This window comes from Serinus canaria, chromosome 26, assembly GCF_022539315.1.
Source record: "Serinus canaria isolate serCan28SL12 chromosome 26, serCan2020, whole genome shotgun sequence".
Lineage (NCBI taxonomy): Eukaryota > Metazoa > Chordata > Aves > Passeriformes > Fringillidae > Serinus > Serinus canaria.
The window spans coordinates 2201472-2223219 of NC_066339.1; the positions used below are offsets into that span (position 1 = coordinate 2201472).

The following is a 21748-nucleotide window of genomic DNA, read 5'->3' on the forward strand; positions in this document are numbered from 1 at the left end:
ATGGGAATGGCTCTGGGATCCATGGGAATGGCTGTGGGATCCATGGGAATGGCTCTGGGATCCATGGGAATGGCTCTGGGATCCATGGGAATGGCTCTGGGATCCATGGGAATGGCTCTGGGATCCATGGGGATGCCACTGACAGGCAGGATCCTCTTCCCCATCATTCCTCTGCTGTATTTACTATTTCTCCATCTCCCACCCCCTCTTTGGGAAGAGACAGACTTCCCCGTTTCCATGGAAACACTCCCCCTCTCCCCTCATTTCTTCAAAGAGGTTTTCATCCCTTTCTTTCAAAAAGAGCTATTTTAAGCCACGGCTTCCCCTTCTCCCCCTCCCCACACTCTGCTTCCAGCTCACGTTTTCCCCGCCAAGCAGCAGCACCAGGCACCCCTGGCAGCCCTGGAATCACCCCCAGTTCTGGTGTCTTGGCTGGGGCAAGAGCAGCTCAGATCCACAGCCCAGATCCTGAGGGTTCCCTTGATTTGTGCTCAAACCCTTGGGCTGTGGAATGTTGGCATATTAAAGTGCTGGTGTTTGAGGGAAGGTCCTGGGAGCATCCAAAATCCCTTCACTCTTGGAATGACTGTCCCTGCAGCACCCCCTGGGATTCCACAGCCCTGGGAAGCCAGAGGAATATTTCCTTTCCTGCCATCAGGATAAACCAAGAGACACCTGGCAGAGCAGGAAATAGAGTCTCTTCCACCCTTCCCAAATATCAACAGGGCAGAAACACCACCCAAATCCTCAGGATCAGGGCTGCTTGTAGCCCAGTGTGGTGAATGAGGGGCTGGAAATGCAGCACTCAAAATCAATAATCTACCAATAAATTAAATAATAACAAATGGCCTGGACAAGGTGCTGTTAAGTAAAGGAGAATTCCATAAGGGAAATTATGACCTTAGCATTGCCATGGATAAAAATGAGAGCAGAGGGATGGACAAACACCCATTGCAGAAGGATGCCAGGCCTGGCTGGAACACAAAGGAAGATCCTTGGATACCACTGTCCACTCAAAAGGTGGGAAGTGAAGTATCCAAGACAAAGGGTCCTTAGCAAGGCGTGGTTTGAGGAGCAGGGAAATACCTGTAGGAGCCTGACTCCAAGCTGGAAGAGCCCCTCTGCAGCCTCCTGGAAACGTTACAGTTGGAAGATCTGGATGCTCTGGCTTGGAAAGAGGGACAGGACACAGGTCATTAAAATCCTGCACGGTGCTGAGGTGCTGAGCAGGGAATGATGAATTGATATTTCTTCATCATGCAGGGAGCAAACTGCTCCCAGGGAAATTCCCAAGCAGGAAATTTCAAGGGGAGGATTTACAGCACAGCTCTGTGCTGCTGGAGCTGCCACAGCCACCTGCCCTCCCAGGGGATGCCCACACTCTGGCACAGCAAAGCAGGAGCTAAAAGGCAGCAGAGAGCATCCTTTGCACAGCCAGGTTCCTCCAGAGCCTCATTCCAGCTGAATTTCTCTGTGAGGAGCCCCAGCAGCACCAGGGCTCACTCCAGGGGTGTCTCCGAGCACCCCACACTGTGGGACTGCCCAGGGGCCATTTACCCTTTCTAACCTCTGGACATGCAGCAGGAACCACCCACCCTGGGGAAAACAGCCCCACCATGCCCCCAGCAGCCTCTCTTCCCCCTCAAATCTGGGAACCACAGCCCAGCTCTGGGCAGAGGAGCTGCTGGCCCTGCCCATGCCCTGGCCCTTGGCAGCTCCATGCACTGATCACCCCAGGAACGGGCTGGAAACCCTGCAGGGCCCACAGGAGGCCAAGGTTCCTCCTGGCCTGGGGGGATCACTGCCCTCCCCTCAGCAGGGTGGTGTGGAAGGTGTTTCCTGCAGCTCCTCCAGCAATCCTGGGTGCCAGGCCTGGCCTGTCTGCCTGGGGCTGGGTTTGGCTGGTGCCATTCATGCCCCAGCTGCCACTCAGGGTTTGCCACATCCTGTCTCTCCCAGATGTTCAAGCACCCCCCAGGTAACTACACATCAACCAGAACCTGCAGCTGGAGACACCAGGACCCTCTGGGGAGCTGATACAGAGATCAAGGTCACAGCAGAGAATGAAGCAGCAAGAGCTGCTAAAATCCACCTCAGAGGGCCCCTGAGCCAGCCCCAAACCTGCCCTGCCACCCCCAGCAGCCAGGAGTGACTGTGGCACCATCCAGCACAGCCACACTGGGAGTGTTTGGGAGTTTCTGAGCTGACTTTGCTCACCATGGATCATCTTCCCCCAGCAAAGAGAGCAGAGAGAGGAGAAGCCACACAGACCAGTTCCAGCACTCAGTGCTGCTTTTCTAGGAGCTTCTCTGCCCCTATCACAACTCCCAAGGCCAGCAGGGTCAAGATGTTTTGTAAAGTTCAGGAATTTGGGGTTCTCCATTGCTGCTGGATTGCCCTGGTGTGATCCTGTCCAGGGTGGCTGTGGCACACGTGGGGCTGCTCTGCTCCCACTCCTGAGCCCCCAGCTCAGCACCTGAAGCCTCTTGCAGGATTTCCTCCTGGATTTCAGCCCCAGAATTGGGATTTGCACAAATAACAAGTCACTTTGGATAACAGTCCGTGTTCCAGGCTCGGTGACCACTAAAATAAAATCCCCCTGCAGCAGCCTGGGACCTCTGGCCCTGGGACCCAGCACAGCAGCATTTGGGTGCACAGCCCAAGTCATTTCATCATGGAATCATCAGCCATGGAATCTTGGAATGGTTTGGGTGGGGAGAGACCTTAGATCTCATCGTGTTTCACCTTCTGCCATGGGTGAAACCTCCTTCCACCAGCCCAGGTTTCTCCAGCCTGGCCTTGGGTACTCCCCAGGGTGGGGCAATCTCAGCTTCTCTGGGCAACACTGGAAAAACAACTTCAATATTTTTAAGGCAACCAAAAAACCTAAACCAAAACTGTGACACCCTTTGGCCACACTCACTTTTGGGTGAAGCTCACAGATGTGGTTTGAAGCCAAGAACAAGGTTTTCCAAGGAGCTTCTGATCTCCTTTTGCAGGATTCCCACTGGGATCAGAGCAGATGGGTCAAACCCCTCCTCCTGCACTCGTGTGCCCAAGCACCAGCAGTGACATCCCTTCTTGTGGCACATCATCAAAACTTTAAGGGCTTGCCTGGAGCTTCCTGAGTCCAGGTGGCTGGGACTGGATGGGATGGGATGCTGGAAATGTGCAGGTTTTACCCCAGGATTTTATTTCTCTAGCTGGGTAAATTTGGCTCCTGTGAACGGCATTAAATTTCAGATTATTTAACCCTGAAAAATGAGTTGACATCAGGGGACACTCCTCAAACCTCATCCTCACATCACCCCAACATCTCCTGTTCACCCCTTTCAGCATCAAACACCACACGCTGCAGTTCAGCCTTTTTATTGAACTTTGTGTATGAAAGAACAGTTTCAAGTTCTAATGAGAAAAAAAAAAATTAAAAATAAATTCAGCATCAGGTAAAAAATCACGCAACTGAAAAAAAATTCACTTTTTTTAACCAGAAACCGAACACAAGGCCCACACCATGGTGAAGTCACCAGGACAAGGGGATGCAGCAGCTGGTTTTAGCATCAGACTGGTATAAAAAAAACAAGTTTTAAACAGTTGCAACACAGCTCACTGGCAAAACCAGAATTGAAAATGAACTCAGAGTAACAAGACTGCATTAACATCTCCAGTTCAAAATTGCATCGCTCCTGTGGCACTGATTAGTCAAGATTTACAGCCAAGCTCAGATTTACAGAGAATTTCCCAATATTTCACTGTTCATAGACCTGGTGCATGTCCCAGTGAGACAGTCATGGAAACATTTCTGCATTACCCACTTGCACCCGTGAAGGAAGGAAAGCAAAGTCAAAACTATATCCAGCCATCTCCATCCTGGGAAGATTCCATGAAAATCAGTTGCATAGTAAAGGATGGGAAATTAAGAAACACGAGCTGCTGCTGTGCTGGAGGAGGATGCAAAACCTCCCTTGTGCCACCTTTTGGGGTCTGAGGTGATGAATGAAGAGCCTGTTCTCCTTGCAAGGTGCCAAATTCAGCCATGGAGACCCTGACCTCCAGCAGTGAGGGTGATTTTCCTCCCAGACCTGAGCACTTGGGTTACCCAGGTCTAATTTCAGTGCAGCACAAGGGATGTGGCAGCCAACACACGTTTTCCATTAAAATTCCAACATTTCAGGCACTTCCTGACTATATTTCCACTTAATACCTTTTGAGTCACAATTCCAGCTCTATCCATGACTTGGGTGTTGCCAGGCAAATTTTCCTGCTGTGAAATCATCCTCTGGAAGACGAATGATGCATTTAAAACCCAGCAGCAGTGCCTGGCCTTGCAATGGTGAGAGATGTGCTATGGACACCAGTCAGAACAATCTCAGGCCATTCCCTTTGCAGGTGCACTGATGACATCATTGTGGATCAAGCAGGAAAAATGGAAAAAAGAAACATAATTTACCTGTATCAGAGGCTGGTGGGAAATGTGGGGATTAGAATGTGTAATTTAATTCACCCAGAGCTGCTACTTGGCTTTAATCTCAGGCTGAGACAGACTTCCAGCTGGATTTGTGCAATGCAGGAGAGTGGGGAGCACTCAGGGAAGAAAAACTCCATCTCAGAAATTCCCTAATTTTAAAAGGATTCAGTAGCAGTAACAGCATTTGAACAGCTGGCTCAGAAAACACCCAGGTGTGTGAGGTAATGAAGCCTCCAGCATGCTCGAGGCTGCTTTCTGAGATGTCAGTCCTGCAGGGGTTTGCCTGTGGAAAGGGGCTGGAGGCTGGGATGGGACTGAAGGAATCACAGAATCACAAATTAATAGAATTTAATTATTGTGTGCTATGGGTTGGAAGGGACAGCTCATCCTGTTTCCATGGGCAGGGACACCTTCCACCATCCCAGACTACTCCAAGCTCCATCCAACACTGCCAGGGATGGGGCACCCTGTGCCAGGGCCTCAGCAAATCCTGACTTTTCCCCCAAATCCAGCAGGGCAGAGCAGCTTCCCAGTATTCCCTCACTGCCTCCAACAGCCCATTCCAGCCTCTCTGCTAAGCCCTGTCCCTGTGCTGTGTCCCCTGAGCCTTCGTTAGAGTCCTGAAACACTTTTGGAGATCTTTTCCTTTCTAATTTTGCTGCCTTCTTAAACCAGCTTAAAATATGTCATTAAAGAAGAGGCTTTTCGTGACCCCACACCAGCCCAGCTCCCCAGATCTGCTTTTCCTGCCTCTGTGCCAGCACAGAGCCAACAGCAGAGCTCTCATCACTTTAATTGCACCCTGAAATGAAAAGGGGAAGGGTTGGTGCGTGTTCAGCCTCTAAAGAGCCCCGTCTGAGCACGACAGCTCCGAGCTGCTCCGGCGTCTCGGAGCACGGCTTTGAAGGGCTATGAATAAAGATGAGCAGCCTGCCTTGGGATGATTATGGGAATCAAAGCACGCTATTTTTTGGATCTTCTCTTGATGTCAGCCATCATTAAATCGCTCCCTTTTTTTGTTTTTTTAATCGACTGGATACATTTTTAATTTGTCTTCCCTTGCCGAGCGCAGCCCTGCGCTCCCGCTGCCACGGCTGTCCCGGCACGATGGTTATCTGCAACACGCACCAGGCTGGCCTCAGAGCGGTGCCAACACAGATTAATACACTGGACTGACAGGTAGAGACTATCAAACTCTCGATTATTGTGGAAAAGCACAGTAACACCCAGCTGGCTCAGCGACCGAGCACGAGGAACCCGAGAGCACGGAGCGACGTCAGCGCCAGGACGGACAGCAGAGAGGAGAGGTGGCATTCGGCAAGATTGTCATCAGTGTGAGATGGCTGGGGGGTGGGGATGGGTTTTCCCACCACTTTAATAATCAAAATACAGTTTTGAGCCCTAACAGAGAGATGCTATAACGAGTGGCTACTGAAAAGAGACGAGGTATAATTACGTTACACACACACACACCATAAAAAAGCTCTCTGTAACACTGGTGAAAAATAAAAATAACTTTAGTACTGATACATTCTATCCCCCATTTTAAGGGCTACAAGATCATGTTCCAAAAGAAACTAAATATAACACCTTTGGGACCAGGGCTTCCCAAGATCCAGGTCTGTGCTGCAATCCAGAAAATCAATTCTCCTCCTGTTCATGTGCCCTTACTGCTGTGTGGGCAGCCTGGTGTTCCCCTCCTTTCATGGGGGTTTGGCTTTTTGCAGCCCAAACCCATCAGGGCAGTGGAAAAGTGGGTTTGGGGTCAGTCTCTCACGATTTCAGAGCTGCTAAAGCTTTGTTCACTCCCCTTGCAGGCTCAAGAGCACACTGAGAACCTGTCACGCTGCAGGGAGGCTGCAAACAAATGTGTTTCACAGCTCCTTAGGGTTTTGGGTGGTGAGATGTCCCAAAAAATGCCAGTTCCATCTCCCCCAGCCTGCCAGCTGCTCCCTCCGCGGTAACAGGGAAGAGCACTTGGGAATTCCAGACCTCACCCCAAACACCGGGCACTTCTCCTGCTCTTTTTAAAGGGGTCCTTTAAGGTCTCTGAGATTTGATGGCCCGAGCAATAATTCATTTCAGTGCTGGGGTGACACAGCTCCTCTGTGCGGGGACAGGGCAGGGACACCCGCACGGGCACAAACGCTGCAGTCCCGGCTGCTGCCACGGCCGCGGGGATTTGGGGGAACAATTTGATGGAAGATGCCACCGAGAATCTCCCTCTCCCCGCCCCCACTCCGGGCTGTCCCCCGGGCAGGGCACGGCCAACCCAAGTTAATGAGAGCCACTGCTCTAATTAGCTGTAATTTGAGCAGGCTGCTTTCGCACAGCATCGATTTCACACCGCGCGTTGTTTCACCTCCGCGATTCCCCGGCATCCCTGCCGAGCCTCGGCACCCCCTGCTTATCTCCATGGGCTCAGGGAGCTGCTCCTCGAGGTCTTCCAGCAATCCTGGTCCCCGATCCCAATCTCCCTCTGCGGTTAAAGCCCTGGTAAATCCAGATGCCGGCAGCACCAGCCCTTTCTCCTCCGTTTACCCACAGCTTCAGCGGCCACGGGGTTTCTTCCATGCTGGGAATAAACGCAAGAGGAGCAAAATCCTGCTGAGAGCCAGATCCATATTTGCTCTTCATTCTCACACTGATTAAATTGACTAAAACTGATGGGTTTACCACTTATGCTTCTTTTTGCCCTCTCAGGCCATTCTGCCCAACCTGCACCTGTGCAGAGCCCTGGAGATTTCTGTGTTTGGGTCCTTCTGCCAGGAACAAAGTCTCCACCACCAGAGGTGCACCTGCCGTGGCAGGAGGAGGAATTCCAGCCAAGAAATTATCAGTGTTTAGAAAACAAAGAAAATAAACACAACCTCACCAAAGCCAACGCGCTCCTTGTAAGAATCTCATCGTTCCCCAGCATTAAGGGAATTTCTCAACCCAAATTCCAGCTGAAGTTTTTGTGCAGGGTTCTCATTCATCTTCAAAGTTCTTCTGCAAGAACCATGGTGCTGGCAGTTGGCTGCTTTGCCTTGTACATTCCCAAGTGTTCCCATTTCCAGCCTTCCTTCCAGGGGTTGCTCTCAGTGCATCCTCCCTGGGGCTGTGCCTCCAGGCATTCCCCCTGTGTCCCCTGTGGATGTTCTGTGTGGAATGAAGGCAAACAGCTCTACTGGGGGAAGGATCCAGGTTTTGGTGCTTCCCTCTGCAAGAGTGGTCCTTGCTCCACCTTCCAGGTACCTGCTGGGGACCTTGAGGCTGGTCTAGGCACCAAAAACAATCAGCAGCATCAGCTCAAGGGTCTGTTTCACACACGTTCATTTTGGCTCCTGTTACCTCCCCTAGAGCAGCCTCTGCTTCAGAGGAAGCTCCAGCTCACTTGGTTCTGTCCAGTCCAAATTAAAATTCCCAAACCATTCCCAGGGAATTATTGCAATGCAGACAAAGAGGTTCTGTGCTCATCTGAGTCCCTCCAACATTATTTTCACCCTTAAATCCAACGTTGTTCCAAGATTCACTCTGCTCCTCTGATGGAGGCTGAGCTGGGAGGGTTTCAGTCCCCAGGCTGGGATGGAGGCAGCATGAGTAGGTGGATGAGGCTGGGGAGGGGGAAAAGGGGGAGCCAGAGGCAGCAGAGACCATCAGCCCCTCTGCCATTTGCATTTATCCCTTTGCACATAATTATCCCTTTGCAGACCATTTACCTCATGGCACCAGGATAATATTGATCTGTGCAGTCCTAGGAAACACAGTGAGGTTATAGAAAGCCCAGCTTTAAGAGCTTCCCAGCCCAGTATGGGCAACCCACAGCTCTAAACCTACCACCAAAAACCTCAATGTGCAAAATGAAACAGCAACGGACAAAGGAGGGATGGAATTCCCACTTATTACAGGATTAGCAAGGCAGCACTATAAAATTCCCACAAGACTGGGGTGCTGTGAGAGTGCAGACAAAGGCAGACAGGCTCTCATGAAAGGAAGCAGAAGTATGGCCAGCCAAGAATTGGGTTTTTAGACCTTTTCTACCCTGGAAATTCAATTTTTCCTTAGTTTTTTGTGGAGTGATCCTGATAGCAAGGCACAACTGTTCGACACCCTGTTCCTCAGCACCAGCAGAGATGTTTCTTTCTAAATAAGGACTTAAAGTAAATCACAGCCTTTGGTACAGCACAAGCTACTTATAAAGGGCATTTCCAGGAAAGTGAGAAAAATGGAACAGGAATGATTCTCAAAGAGCTGAGAACAGCCCGTGGCCTTCACCAGGGAACAGCGACAGCAACCAAATTTCCCCCCACTCCCTCCCACCTCAAGAAAACACTTGGACTGAGTTTTAGCAGCTCTGCTTAACATTTCTTCTCTGGCTGCTTCATCTTTCAATAGATTTTTTTTTAAATAATATTAAAAATACTGAAATAATGTCCAAGTGACTTCCACCTCTCCTCCTCCTTTCTCCTGGCTCTGCTCTGTCCTGTTATATTGCACATGAGTTGAAGATAATCTGGCTCCAAAGATGTTCCCTTCTGCATAATGCACTTGTTAAAAAACACGGATAAAGTGGGAAATATTCCATATATAAATATATATATGAACTATGGACTGGGTTTAGCTGGGGAGGACAGGCCCTCTGTCAGTCGGGTCCACGGCAGAGTCAGTCACCGTGTTGGGATCTTGGGGATGTTTGGGATGTTTGTCCTTTCCTTGGAGATGTTTTGTTTCTCAACACAGTCCTGAAGGTCTTCATTTCAAAACTTCTTCTGTGATCTGTTGGGCAAAGCAAAGAACCACTTTTATGCACAGCCTGCTTTGGAAAACAAGAACAGGTTCCCTTTTTTGCAAGTAAAGTGGAAGAGAAGTTGCACATTGGTCCCCCCTGACAAATTCCCAACTCCATTTCCCACAAATGAAAAATGAAATTTTTCTAATTAAATTCTTTTATGGACTAGATGCCACACACTCTAAAGTGAGCTAAAGATAGGAAAAAGATTCATTAAATATATTCTTGTTATTAACTGTTATCTCACATTAACAGCAAGTTCCAAACCCAGAATAATTAGCGCCAAGTGGGGTTTCCTCATGTTTTTATCTTAATCAATTTGAGTTTGTTCTGAGCTGATGTAATTCATGAGATATTGAGCAACTGGTTGATTTTATAAATCCAGTCCAGGTGCTGGGAGGAGCCAGGGCTGATCCCACTCCCAGAGCTTGGGCTGTGGAGTCAGAGCACAAACCCAAAATCCCATTTTGATGTGGGGATGGGGGCGTCCAGAGAAGGGACAAAAATGCCCCAATTTCTGCAGTGCCAGAATTGCACTATACTCAAAGGACTGACTCCTGTTTAATACAGGGAGATGCTCTGCTCTGTCTTTGAGACACTAAAATTTCTAGAAATTTCACACAACTGTTTTTAACCCTCTCATCTTCCAAAAAAATCCATGTTCTGCCTTCACATCATGGCAACTGCAGCATCCCAGCTGCCCAGGTCCGGTTGTCTGAGCTGGGTGCTCCATTAGCAGCTGGTGATGAGGGAAAGGCTGGGAGGAGCTGCAGTCACAGCCCAGAGCCCAGCCTAAGGCACCAGGACCTGCCTGGGCCCAGCTCAGCCCCAAAATTCAGCCTGTTTTCCCCAAAGGGAGAGGCAGGATGGAGATTGCCAGGTGGGATGCATGCAATGAGGAGGGAGAAACCTTCCCTCTGGATGCTGCAGGCATCAGGATGTAGGGATGGAGATGTGGCAGAGATGAAGTTGCAGCAATAATGAGGATGTGGGAATGAAGTTGCAGGGATAACGAGGATGCAGGGATGAAAAGGAGTGCAGGGAAGATGTTGCAGGGATGCAGGGACAGTGATGTTGCAGGGCTATGATGTTGCAGGGGTGATAAGGCTGCAGGGGGAATGATGTTGCAGCTGTGATGAAATTGCAGATAGAGTTACAGGGATGAAGTTGTAGGGATAACGAGGTTGCAGGGATTGCAGGGTTGATGAGCATGCATTTACAGGGATGATGAGGATGTTGGGATGGTGATGTTGCAGGGATGAAGTTACAGGGGTGATGTTGCAGGGATGATGAGGATGCAGGAATGATGATGTTGCAGCTATGATGAAATTGCAGAGATGAAGTTGCAGGGGTGATGAGGATGATGATGATGACATGGGGATGCTGAGGATGCATCTGCAGGGGTGATGAGGATGTGGGGATGTAGGAATGATGCTACAGGGATGCTAAAATCCAGCAGAGAAAGGAAAGAGATGGGAATTCCTGCCAGGAGCAAAGATCCCCTTGTGAGGCAGTGCAGCCCTGGGAAATGAGCTTCCAGAGGGGCTCAGAGCTCCCAGCAAGGATCTCAGCCAGGCAGTTGTTCAAGCACCAGCTAATCCTGAAGTGCCAGCAGGGCCATTCCTGGGCTTAAAGCTAACAGGGGCTCTCAGCTTTATTGGACTGGGCTTGCTGGGGGATTAAACCCCTCCCACCTGGCAGCTGGGAAGGGCTCCAAACTGCCAGGATCCCCAAGGATCACTGGAGCATTACACACTCAGCAAATAAACAAATCCACAACTTAGACCCAAACAGAACCTTCAGCCCAGGAAATGCCACTGAGCAAGAAGGTGGTGGTGGAGTGGGACACTGCAGATGAAGTGGTAAATAACAATTTTAATTCCTACCAGGCAAATAATCCAGTGCTTGGGGTACCTGGAGCCTATCCAAGCTGTACCCTTGCTAGAGAAGAAATAAATGCCAAATCCTCAGCCTAACAATGGTGTTATTTCTCTGGATCCAGTGAGTGGGAGTGAGAAGTCAGGAGCATTCGGGAGCTATCACTGCTCCAGCTCCTGAAGGGATCCAGATGTCTTTCTGTTGTACAGGGGTGAGGAAATCCTCTCCATCCCAAGAGAAATAGAGGATATTAAACAGCAGCCATAAAAATTAGATGTTTTTAAATTGATTGAGCCAAATAACTTCCATCTAAACACTCAGAGCTGGCAAAACAGCTCCTGGGAGTGCAAATGCTGAGCAGCTCCTGAGTCCTTCCAGAGGACTGGAAAACAGCTCCTGTTTGGGACAGGTTTTTAAGGGATAAACAAAGTGACCTGCAAAAAAGATGGGTCTGGCCATCTGTCACTGATCCCAAACAATATGCTGAAATGGCTGAGAGTCTTAATACAGAATTAAAGAGGAAGATTTAATTTCTGCCAATCAACACAGGATTTCTGTTAAGAAAACAGATCTTATCAAATTAACTGATATCTCTGACTGAGTGCCACACTTGGCTTGTGTAATGCTCTCCTCCAAGGGAACTGCATGGCTGTTGGGCAAGAAAATGGAGCAATAAAGCAAAAATCCCAGGAGATGTCCCAAGTGAGGAACCCAGCTGGACCCAGGTGGCATTCCCCACTCTCTCCTCCTTGGGCTCCCTGTGCTTTCTCAGAGCATCTCGCAACCAGGATGGGAGAGACATCCCTGAAAATGTCTATCCCTGGGAGAAAACAGCCCAGGCTTGTTTCTGTTGCTGCAGAAAGAAGATTTCCTACCTTAATTCTGAGGGATTGAAAATGGGGAATATCATTCAGGCATCTGCACCAGCAAGGCACAGGCAGAGGTAGAGAAGCCCTCAAACCTTCAATGCTACATCAAGTTCACAGCACTCCTTCCTCATCCCTCCTGCAAACACAAATTCCCAGCAGCCAGGGCCATTTTTAAGCCCAAATTTCTTATGTCTGGTTTCTGGCCCAGTGCAACAGTGTGAGGTTAAACTGTTACAGAGACACAGTGGCAGCTCCAAGCAGAGACCAGCAAGGAGGGAGAAGAGGGTTCTCAACTCTAAATTCACAGAGATTTCAGGAGAAATGGGCCAGAAGGGTGGGAAAGGGAAGATGCAGAGTGAAGAAATCACAGGAGAGGAGGATATGGATGGGGAGCTGAAGGCAGAGCTGGCAGCTGGGGAATCTGTATGAAACCTCAGCCTTCCCTCCAGCCAAGGGAAATAACTGGGATTATTGGGGTACCCAGGGCAGGGTCTGCAGGTTTTTCCAGCCCCAAGAAAGCTGAATCCCATAAAGCCTTTGGAGGAGTTCCTGCTCCTTGCTCTGTGCTTCAAAACTGCCTTTTCCTTCCCCAGGAGTTTCATTCCAAACACTTCCTGAAGCTGCTCGGTGCCATTTACAGATGGGGAAACTGAGGCACGGAGGAGCCCACCTGCCCAAAGGCAGGGAGCAAATCCCACCGTGCTCACAGTGGGAGCAGGGACACATTTCCCTGCAGTACCAACCCAACCCCCCTGGAGGGCACAGCATCACCCACTGCCCACCCTGTGCACAGCTCCTTCCTTGCACCAAGCCCAGGAGCAAACTGAGCCCTCTGCAAATGCAGAAAACACTTTGCAAAGTGTGTGTTCATCCCCTCCATCCTCCCTCCCAGCCTTCAGCTTCCCGTGGAGCAGCACCACAAGCACAGACCCTGCTGCAAGCCCTGATCCTGCTGCCAGCACTGAGCAAACCGTGATAAAACCCCAAAGGATTTTCCTCCTCTATCCACGGTCCTGCTTTGGAGGAAGCAAAGCAAAGCAGCCGGGCTGGTCAGCCTCAAAATAAACCTGACTGCACTTTGCAGCCTTGCTGGGGAGAGCAGAGGGGGCCACGGGCTCATCTTCCCCACAAGCCACACATCCAACCCCAGCCCACCCAGCCATGGTGTTCAGAGAACTAAAAATGAAATGCAACCACTGGAGCAAAGCAGCAGAGCTCCAACACGCTCAGAAAAGCATCGGAATCACAAGGCTCCAGGAAATGAATCATTGCTAAACCAACCCAGCAGCGCCGGCTGCCGTCGGTGCGGCTGAGCCGGGGCTCTCACAATGAGTGTGCGAGGGAACGGCTGCTCCCGTGCTGAGCAGGCAGGAGCAGTGCTCAGGGAGCATTCCAGCTCCTCCTGGCTCCAGTGAGAAGCTGGAGGAGACGGGAGACATGTTCGAATTTATTTGAGCGTGTCTTGGTTCATAAGGAAAAGTGACGGTGCCCTGCGGGGATGTACATGGAGGTTTCCCTGCCCTGCTGCTGAGCATCCTCAGCACTGAAAATTCAGGCTCTGAGCAGTGATGAGACACAGACAGACCCTGAACCCTGTGGGTGTCAGAGCAGCACGTTAATCGTGGGAGGAGAAGCACACAGAGGCTCAAGGGGTTTATGTTTGTGGTGAATTTAGCCAGAATTGGGGATAGAAGGGCTCCAGCTCTTCCACACACAGGATGGTTTTCAGGAGCACAAACTGGGATTTGGTGAGTGACAAAGAGCAGGAACCCCGACACCTTCCCAGCAGGGAGCAGCCAACATGCAGGGACAAACACCCCTGGACAGGGACAAACACCCACCAGCCTGTACCAAGCACCGAGTGAAAGCTCTCGATTGTATCCCAGGCTCAGCCACAGCGGGGCCAGCAGAGCTTTGCCTGGAGAGAGAGCTGGGAGGGGCTGGGGTTGGGGCTGGGGTTGGTCTGCAGGGATCCCCTGGGGCAGCTCTCAGGGATCCCCTGGGGTTAGGACCCCTCTGCAGGGATCCTCTGGAGCTGAGATCCCTCTGCAGGGATCCCCTGGGGCTGAGATCCCTCTGCAGGGATCCCCTGGGGTTAGGACCCCTCTGCAGGGATCCTCTGGAGCTGAGATCCCTCTGCAGGGATCCCCTGGAGCTGAGATCCCTCTGCAGGGATCCCCTGGGGCTGTGACCCCTCTGCAGGGATCCCCTGGCAGTGAATGTGTCCCTGGTGGGGGATGGCTCTGCCCTAGGGCACAGCTGGGACTGGACTCTCCTCCTGGTGCCAGTCTCATTTCTGATCTAAGAAACCCCCAATCATCACCCCCTGAAATGGGTCAAACACCCTCCACTGCTGGACACGTGATTCCCAGCTGGGATGAGGCTCCTCAGGGCACCCAAAATGTCCCCCAAATGTCCTCCTCAAAGTGGTGATGGCCACAGCCCCAGGATGTTTCCAAGGAAAATGAGCACAGAGCTCCATCCCTCCGTGCTCAGTGCCCACCTCCCACCTCTGGGACTGGGAGGCAGGGCTGATGCCACCCTGCACCCATCAGGCTTGCCTGGACTCAGCCATGCAAACAGCACCCAGAGAAACAGGAAAGGCACCACCATGCCACCCTTAACTCACCCTGCAGCTGAACAACTCCCCCAAAGCCCAGCCAAGGGCCCAGCTGTGCTGTGGGTGCAGGGGAGCAGCACCAGCTCAGTAGGAGTGAGAATTCCAAGGATATGGCCCTGCCCAGAGCACCCTGTAACCATCAAATCACCAATGCTTTGGGCTGGAAGGGATCTTAAAGGTAATCTACGACAAAGATCATGTACTATCCAGAATTCCCTTATTTCCCTGCTCCCATTCGACTGCCCTTGCAGGAGGATGCCAGGGCACTGAGCTCTCCTTCCAGGTACACACAGAACTGAGGCTGAAGGGCGAAATAAGGCACAGTTAAACCCTATCTGCCTGTTTGCACTCCCAGCTTTGCAGCCTGCCCAGAGATCCTTTGCTAAAGCGTTTAAAAGCAGGGAAAACCAAGCCCTGCTTCCCTCCGGCGGCGGTGGAGCCTCCGTGTGCTCACACCAAGATATGCATATTTTAAAAGCTTGGCAGGAGAGGGCTCCAAACTACACAATTAAACAGATTTTACACACGACGCTCCCCGTACACGCCAAGCATCGCCAAACACCCTCTCCTTGCTACATCCCTGCAGGAGAGACCCTTCGGAGCAATGACCCCGGCAGCTCCTTCCATTCTGCCGGGGAAAGCACTTGTCTGCCCTTTGCCGCTGCTTAATTGTCCATAAACTGGGGATTAAAAACAAAAACGACTTCTTTTGTCAAGGGATGGAGCAGGAACAATTGCCTGGGAGGAAATTTAACCCTCCTGGAGGAAAGAGATATCTCCAGCCCTTGTCTGTGTCCACACGTGGGGTGGGATGGATACTGCTCTGCTCTGGCCACCCCAGGCACCCGAAGGGCATCTTTTGTGCTGGAGAACAACAGAACCTTTTGGAGGAGCTCAGGCCTGAAAACACACCGAAAAAAAGGGCAAAGAAGCAGGAGAAAAAGGTGATGGTGTCAAAGTGCCAAGTGGAGGGGCCAGGGTTGTGGCTGCTGCACCCCCCAGCACCAAGGATGTGCTTCAAGGAGGCATCCAGGGGAAACAGGGAAGCAGGCAGAGGGAAAGGGAGACTGACAGCAGTCTGTGAAGGAGAAAACAGGAGGTACAAGGCTCTACAGCACCCGGTGCCCCTGTGTGGGGGTTGGAACAAGATGTTCTTTAAGGTTGTTTTCACTCCCAACCTTTCTGTGACTCTGTGATAAACTGAAGGCATGCACGGGGGCAGCTCCAGCCTCCCAGGGGTGGGAGCTGCCTCTCCCACCCTCACTCCCGTCCTTCAGTGTCGCTGTGTCTCTCAGGTGACAGCCACAAAGGACAGGGGCAGGGAGGACATTGCCCTGGAGACCAGGGATTGCCCAGAGCTGTGGGGACCCTGCTCCCCTGCTCTTGGGGTGCTGGGCAGCATCAGCCAGAGCCCGTGGTAATGCCCTTTCCTCCATTTAATGTAAACAGCTGGGTCTGGGCGAGCCCTTTGCCTCATACTGATGCTAATCCCCTAATGCTGCCCCTCTAAGCACACTGGGGACAGGCCAGCCCAACACAGCCCAGGCACCTCTGGAACTCCCCATGGCTGCTGAAACACTGCATTGTCCTTGTCCTAATGGGGCACAAGGCAGGAGAGCAGAGCCACTCAAACAACAGCTGGCTGTGGAGAGCCCAGGGTTTCAGGGATCTCTCCAATTCCTGGCACACCACGTGCAGCAGCCAGTGCCAGAGGAGCTGTCAGACCACGGAACAGAAGGCATTTATCAGTGTCACTGAATGGTTTGGGTTGGAATGGATCTTAGAGATCATCCAGTCCCAGCTCCCACCATGGGACACCTTCCATGAGAGCAGGTGGCTCAGGTGGCTCAGTTTCTCTCACTGAATGGCACCCACAAGACAGCAGAGAGGGAGGATGCAGAGAGGGCAGAACATCCAAAGGATATCCCCAGTTCTCCACTTCCACTTTTGGGGTGTACCTAAAGACAGCAGAAGTGAATTTTTGTCTTTCAGTGATACCACTCAGTACTGAAAATTATTTTTCTGAACGTGAAAAAGGGGAAATTCAGGTCAGATATTGGATGCCCAGAGCAGCTGGGGCTGCCCCTGGATCCCTGGAAGTGTCCAAGGCCAGGCTGGACAGAGCTTGGGGCAACCTGGGATACTGGAAGCTGTCCCTGCCCATGGCAGGGGTGGGACTGGATGATCCCTAAAGTCTCTTCCCACCCAAACCATTCTGGAATCTTACCAGAGCCAAACTGCCTTTTACCCCAGTGGGTGAAGAGGTTTCCTTGTCCCCTCTCCCATAAAGCATCTTTTACTGTCAATAAAATCCCTTTTAAACTACTCTGCTCCTACAAAATCAGGCAGGGAGGAGTCAGGAAAACAAACCAACAGCCTGCAAGGTCTCTGCTTATTTTAGATGACAGAGAAACTGAAAAATTCTCTGTGCCATTTCAAGAACATTTGGTTTCCCTATTCTGTGCAGCTGCCACGGGGAAATCACCAACCCAGAACTCATCTGCAAACTCTCCTGAGTGCCATGTTTCACTGCTCTTAAACTCAAACCCTCCTTTTAGGAACAGGCACATGAGAAAGCTTTAATAACAATAAAATTTAATAACAATGAAAGAGAATAACAGTAAAAAGTGAGAGCTTGAAGGCAGAAATGACATTTCAGCCCACTGGCAGCCTGGGGAAAAGGCACACTGAGGTGCTCCCAGTTATCCCAGACAAGGAATCCCAGTTACCCTGGACAAGGGATCTCAGGTTTGTAACTTCCCATGATGTTTCAGAGCATCTCCCTAATGAAGATCATCTCGTGGACCCTCAGCTGATGAAAACTCTGGTAGCTCCAATAAAACACCCCAGCAGCCAAGGAAGGGCTCTGATGTTTTTCTTGGGTTTATTGACTGTGGCTAAGGGAGGGTGCTGCAAACCATCGAGATCCCTCTGAATCTGGGAGAAATCCCAGCTAAACTGCAATTTTGGCATGGCCAGCCTCTCTCAGGACAAGGCCCCCTCTCCACAGCCTTGGGACTTCACAGGCTGGGGCCAAATTTCTCTTTGCTGCAGGTATTTAACAGCATGCCTGTTCCATGTGCTACCTCAGAGGAATTTGGCTTTTTTTAACCCAAAATCCAGCAAAACTGAGCAGAGCTGGAGCCAAAGCTCTTGAGGCCAAGCTGTTTTTGGCCTGTGTCAGTAGCAGGGGCTGGATGGGAGCACTACACCATTGAAATCACCTTTTTAGCACAGAAGTGAAGCAATCCAGCTGCAGAGAAGCAGCAGGGTTTTCCTCCTCCCACAGCACTAGAAAGCAAATACAATCAGAGGAGCTCTAGGATGTGATCCCACTTTATCTAACGTGTATAAAAATACCCGAGAGCAGCAGGATAAGCTGGAGAATAAAAGTAAGCAGTGGAAATCATGGGGTTTGTCCAAAAGAAACCCAACACTATGCCTCCATTGAACTCTCCCCCGTGCAGAGCTCACCTGATCCCGTCAGATGTCCCATGGCCCCTGGCATACTCGTGAAGATGAAGCCGGTGATTTTTCCCAGAGGGATTTTTGGTTATTTTTCAATCCTGATTTTTTACTGTCCCCCTTGTTTGACAAAGCTGCCAAGGTTCCCCGGCCAAGCTTGCTCGGTGCCAGCTCCCACTGGGTTTGGGGTGGTTCTCGGTGGAGCAGGATGAGCCTCCATCCCCAGACTGCACTGCCCAGGTGAGGGACAGGTGGATCTGGGGTTGCTTGTTGCCTGTGGATGCTTTGTTGGGCACACGGGAGGAGCAGCGGGACAGGAACCAGGAAGGGGGTGCAGAGCCACGATGTCTTGTGGGATGGAGGAGCTGGAACCATCTGGAAAGGCTTTTTGCGGGAAGAGCAAGGACCAAGGGGGATGGGAGAAGGGATGCCATGACAACCTTTGGGGTTTCCCAGGAAACCATGGTCACCATGGCAACTTCATCACTCCAGTCGGAATTAGTGACTTCCGCTGGAAGGCGTGTTCGCCACTTTAATCTTCTGGTGATAAGCGGCTGCATCTCCTCCAAAGGCATTGCAAAACGAGGAGGAAATACCCCTTTGTCTCCGGCTGGGCGGGCTGGAGGCTTCCAACCCCAGCGAGGAGCCCGTCGTGGATGCTGCTCCGTGCCGACATCGCTCCCTGCGCCGGCGGCTCCCGAAAGCATTCCAGTCTGCCTCTCCTCTCCCTCCTCCCGCACACATCCCTGCTGCACGGCCACAGACTTGACATTGGAGGAAATAATTCCATCAGGTTGCAGGGGAAGGGAATCCAGAATAGAAAATGAAGGCTTAGGGAGATTTTTTTCTATTTAAATCAGCATTGATTGCATTCGGTCTCTGACCAGATTAGAATTTCATAAATGATCTAATGGGGAGAAAAAGGAAATTTGGGATGTGCCCATAATGGCACATCACATGTTTCAATATTAAGCATCATTTAACGATGTGGTAACAGAGACTCTCTGCAGAATTAAATGGTGATTTCCTCCCAGCCCCCTCCCAGGACTCTCTGCCTCATGTTTTCCTCGTTCCTCCACCCAGTCCGAGTTTGTTAATCCAACAAGTTATTTTATGTGATGGAAGGGAGATTGGCTGCACGCTGCCCTTAGGGAAAGAGGGGGAAATTCAGGAGCAAAGCAAAAGGTTCCCCAAAAGCCCAAAAAGCAAAGCAGCCCTGCAACACATTGCAGAACAAACACCTGTTTTGACACTGAGTGTGGCTTTTCTTCATCTTCTTTCTCTTTACTCTTTAGCTGTCCTCTTCTTCAGAGAATTTTAAATCCTTTTACTTTTGGATCTTTAGAAAGGAAGGATCTAAAAAAATAAAGGTATAAAAACGAGGGCACACACAGGACCGACGATGGTGCATGTTCCACACAACACCGACACACAGTCACTTTGCATTATTATTGGTATTATTATTGGTATTGTTTCACCGCATCCTCAGATTTTGTTGCTGTTCTTTTGGTTTGGGTTTGTTTTAAACATCCGTAAAGATCTTTTTGATGTTCACACAGTTGGGATTGTTTGTGGTTGTGCAGTTGCCTGCTTTAAAGGCAGCCTGTTTGAATGCACTGTGATTGATCCCCCCTTCCTCAATCACCATGTACTCAGACTTGCTGAGGGTGGAATTGCTGCGAGCCTTCTTCATCTCCTCGCTGGACGAGAGGTGCTGGCAGCTCCCGACGTGCATGTACTGGGCTTGTTCCTCACCCTCCGTCTCCCGGTGGTAGAAGTAGTTGAAGTTGGAGACGATGACGGGCACGGGGAGGGCGATGGTCAGCACCCCCGCGATGGCGCACAGAGACCCCACGATCTTGCCCCCGATGGTGATGGGGTGCATGTCCCCGTAGCCCACGGTGGTCATGGTGACCACAGCCCACCAGAAGGCATCGGGGATGCTACTGAACCCCGAGCTGGGGTCATCGGCTTCTGCGAAGTAAACGGCGCTGGAGAAGAGGATGACGCCGATGAAGAGGAAGAAGATGAGCAAGCCCAGCTCCCTCATGCTGGCCTTGAGGGTCTGCCCCAGGATCTGCAGCCCCTTGGAGTGCCGGGAGAGCTTGAAGATGCGGAAGACCCTGACGAGGCGGATGACTCTGAGGATGGCCAAAGACATGGCTTGCTGGCCGTTGCCTTGCCGCTCAGCCAGCTCCGTGCCCAGCGTGATGAAGTAGGGGATGATGGCCACAATGTCAATGATGTTCATGATGTTCTTGGAGAAGGTGGCCTTGCTGGGGCAGGCAAAGAAACGGACCAGCAGCTCAAAGGAGAACCAGATGATGCACAAAGTCTCTACCACAAAGAATGGGTCGGTGAAAGATGACACCATGGAAGCAGGCGAGGATGAAGAGTTGGTGAAGACATCAGGTGGGAGAGGGCCGCTGCCTGTCCCAAAGGTCCCCCCAGTTCCTTCATAGTCATGGTCATCCCTGAATTCAGGCAGGGTTTCCAGACAGAAGATGACAATAGAGATAAGGATGACCAGGACAGAGACAATGGCAATGCCTCGGGCCGGCCCAGAGCTCTCGGGGTACTCGAAGAGGAGCCACACCTGGCGCTGAAACTCCTTCTCGGGGAGTGGCCGCTGCTCCTCCCGAATGAAACCCTCGTCCTCCCGAAACTTCTCCATGGCCTCCTCCCCCAGCTGGTAGAAGCGGATCTCCTCGGAGAAGATGTCGATGGGGACGTTGACGGGACGCCGGATGCGCCCGCCCGACTGGTAGTAGTAGAGGATGGCGTCAAAGCTGGGTCGGTTACGGTCAAAAAAATACTCATTGCGGAGGGGGTCGAAGTAGCGCATCCTCTTCCGGGGGTCCCCCAGCAGCGTCTCGGGGAACTGTGCCAGGGTCTTGAGCTGGGTCTCGAAGCGCAGCCCCGAGATGTTGATCACCACGCGCTCGCAGCACTCGTGCTCCCCAGCGCCCGCGGGCTGCCCGGCGGGCACGGCCGGCGCCGGGGGCTGATCGTAGCGGTCCCCCCCGAGCAGCGCAGGAGGATGCTGGGGCTCCTCCAGCAAAGGGTCTCCGCCGCCGCCGCCTCCCACCACGGTCATGCTGCCTTCCTCCCCTTCTTCGCCCTCTTCCTCCTGCTGCTCGGGGCCCGGCTGGGGGGCGGCGGGGGGCAGCTGCTCGGTGTAGCCCAGGTTGTGGTGGCTGCTGCTCGAGCCGCCCCGCGGCTGCCGGCCGGCGGAGGAGGCGGCCGGAGAGTAGAGCAAGCTCCGGCGCTCGTCCATAAAGGTGTGGGGCGGAAGGGGAAGGGGGGGAGGGGGGATCCGAGAGGCGGCAGCCGAAGCCTCTTCTTCCTCCTCTTCCTCCTCCTCCGGGCGGAGAGGGAGCAACAGCCGCCCAACTCCTCCAGCGGCTGCCGCTGCTCTGAAGAGCTGAGGCTCTTCTCAAAAAATCCGCCCCCAGCCCTGGCACCGCCTCACTCAGTCACCGCTCCCGGAGACACCCACCAGCCCCCCGGCCCTGCCCCACAGCCCCCCGCCAGCTGCGGGAACCCCCTGCCCTGCCCCTGCTTGGGGGAGCCCCATCCACCCCCAGGCAGCGCCGAGGGGATTCAGTCTCCTCCCGGGAGCATCCTTTGCTGCTCAGCGGGCTGCAAGCAGGTAGAGGGGGTTTTTCCTGGCAGAA

At 51.9% G+C, this 21748-nt stretch overlaps 1 protein-coding gene across 1 annotated transcript; it reads right to left on the reverse strand.

The window, feature by feature from the left end:
* Positions 1 to 3353: 3353 nt before the first annotated feature.
* On the reverse strand, positions 3354 to 21469 carry LOC103822417 (potassium voltage-gated channel subfamily A member 3). Its single transcript, XM_009097390.4, has 2 exons — positions 18081 to 21469; positions 3354 to 9226 (listed from the first exon to the last, which is right to left on the reverse strand). The coding sequence occupies exon 1, from the start codon at positions 21346 to 21348 to the stop codon at positions 19594 to 19596; it is 1755 nt and encodes a 584-aa protein (XP_009095638.3). The 5' UTR covers positions 21349 to 21469; the 3' UTR covers positions 3354 to 9226; positions 18081 to 19593.
* Between the last annotated feature and the right edge of the window lie 279 nt (positions 21470 to 21748).

Excerpts from the sequence above, each read along its gene's own strand:
- LOC103822417 (XM_009097390.4), bottom strand. The coding sequence starts at position 21,348 with ATGGACGAGCGCCGGAGCTTGCTCTACTCTCCGGCCGCCTCCTCCGCC.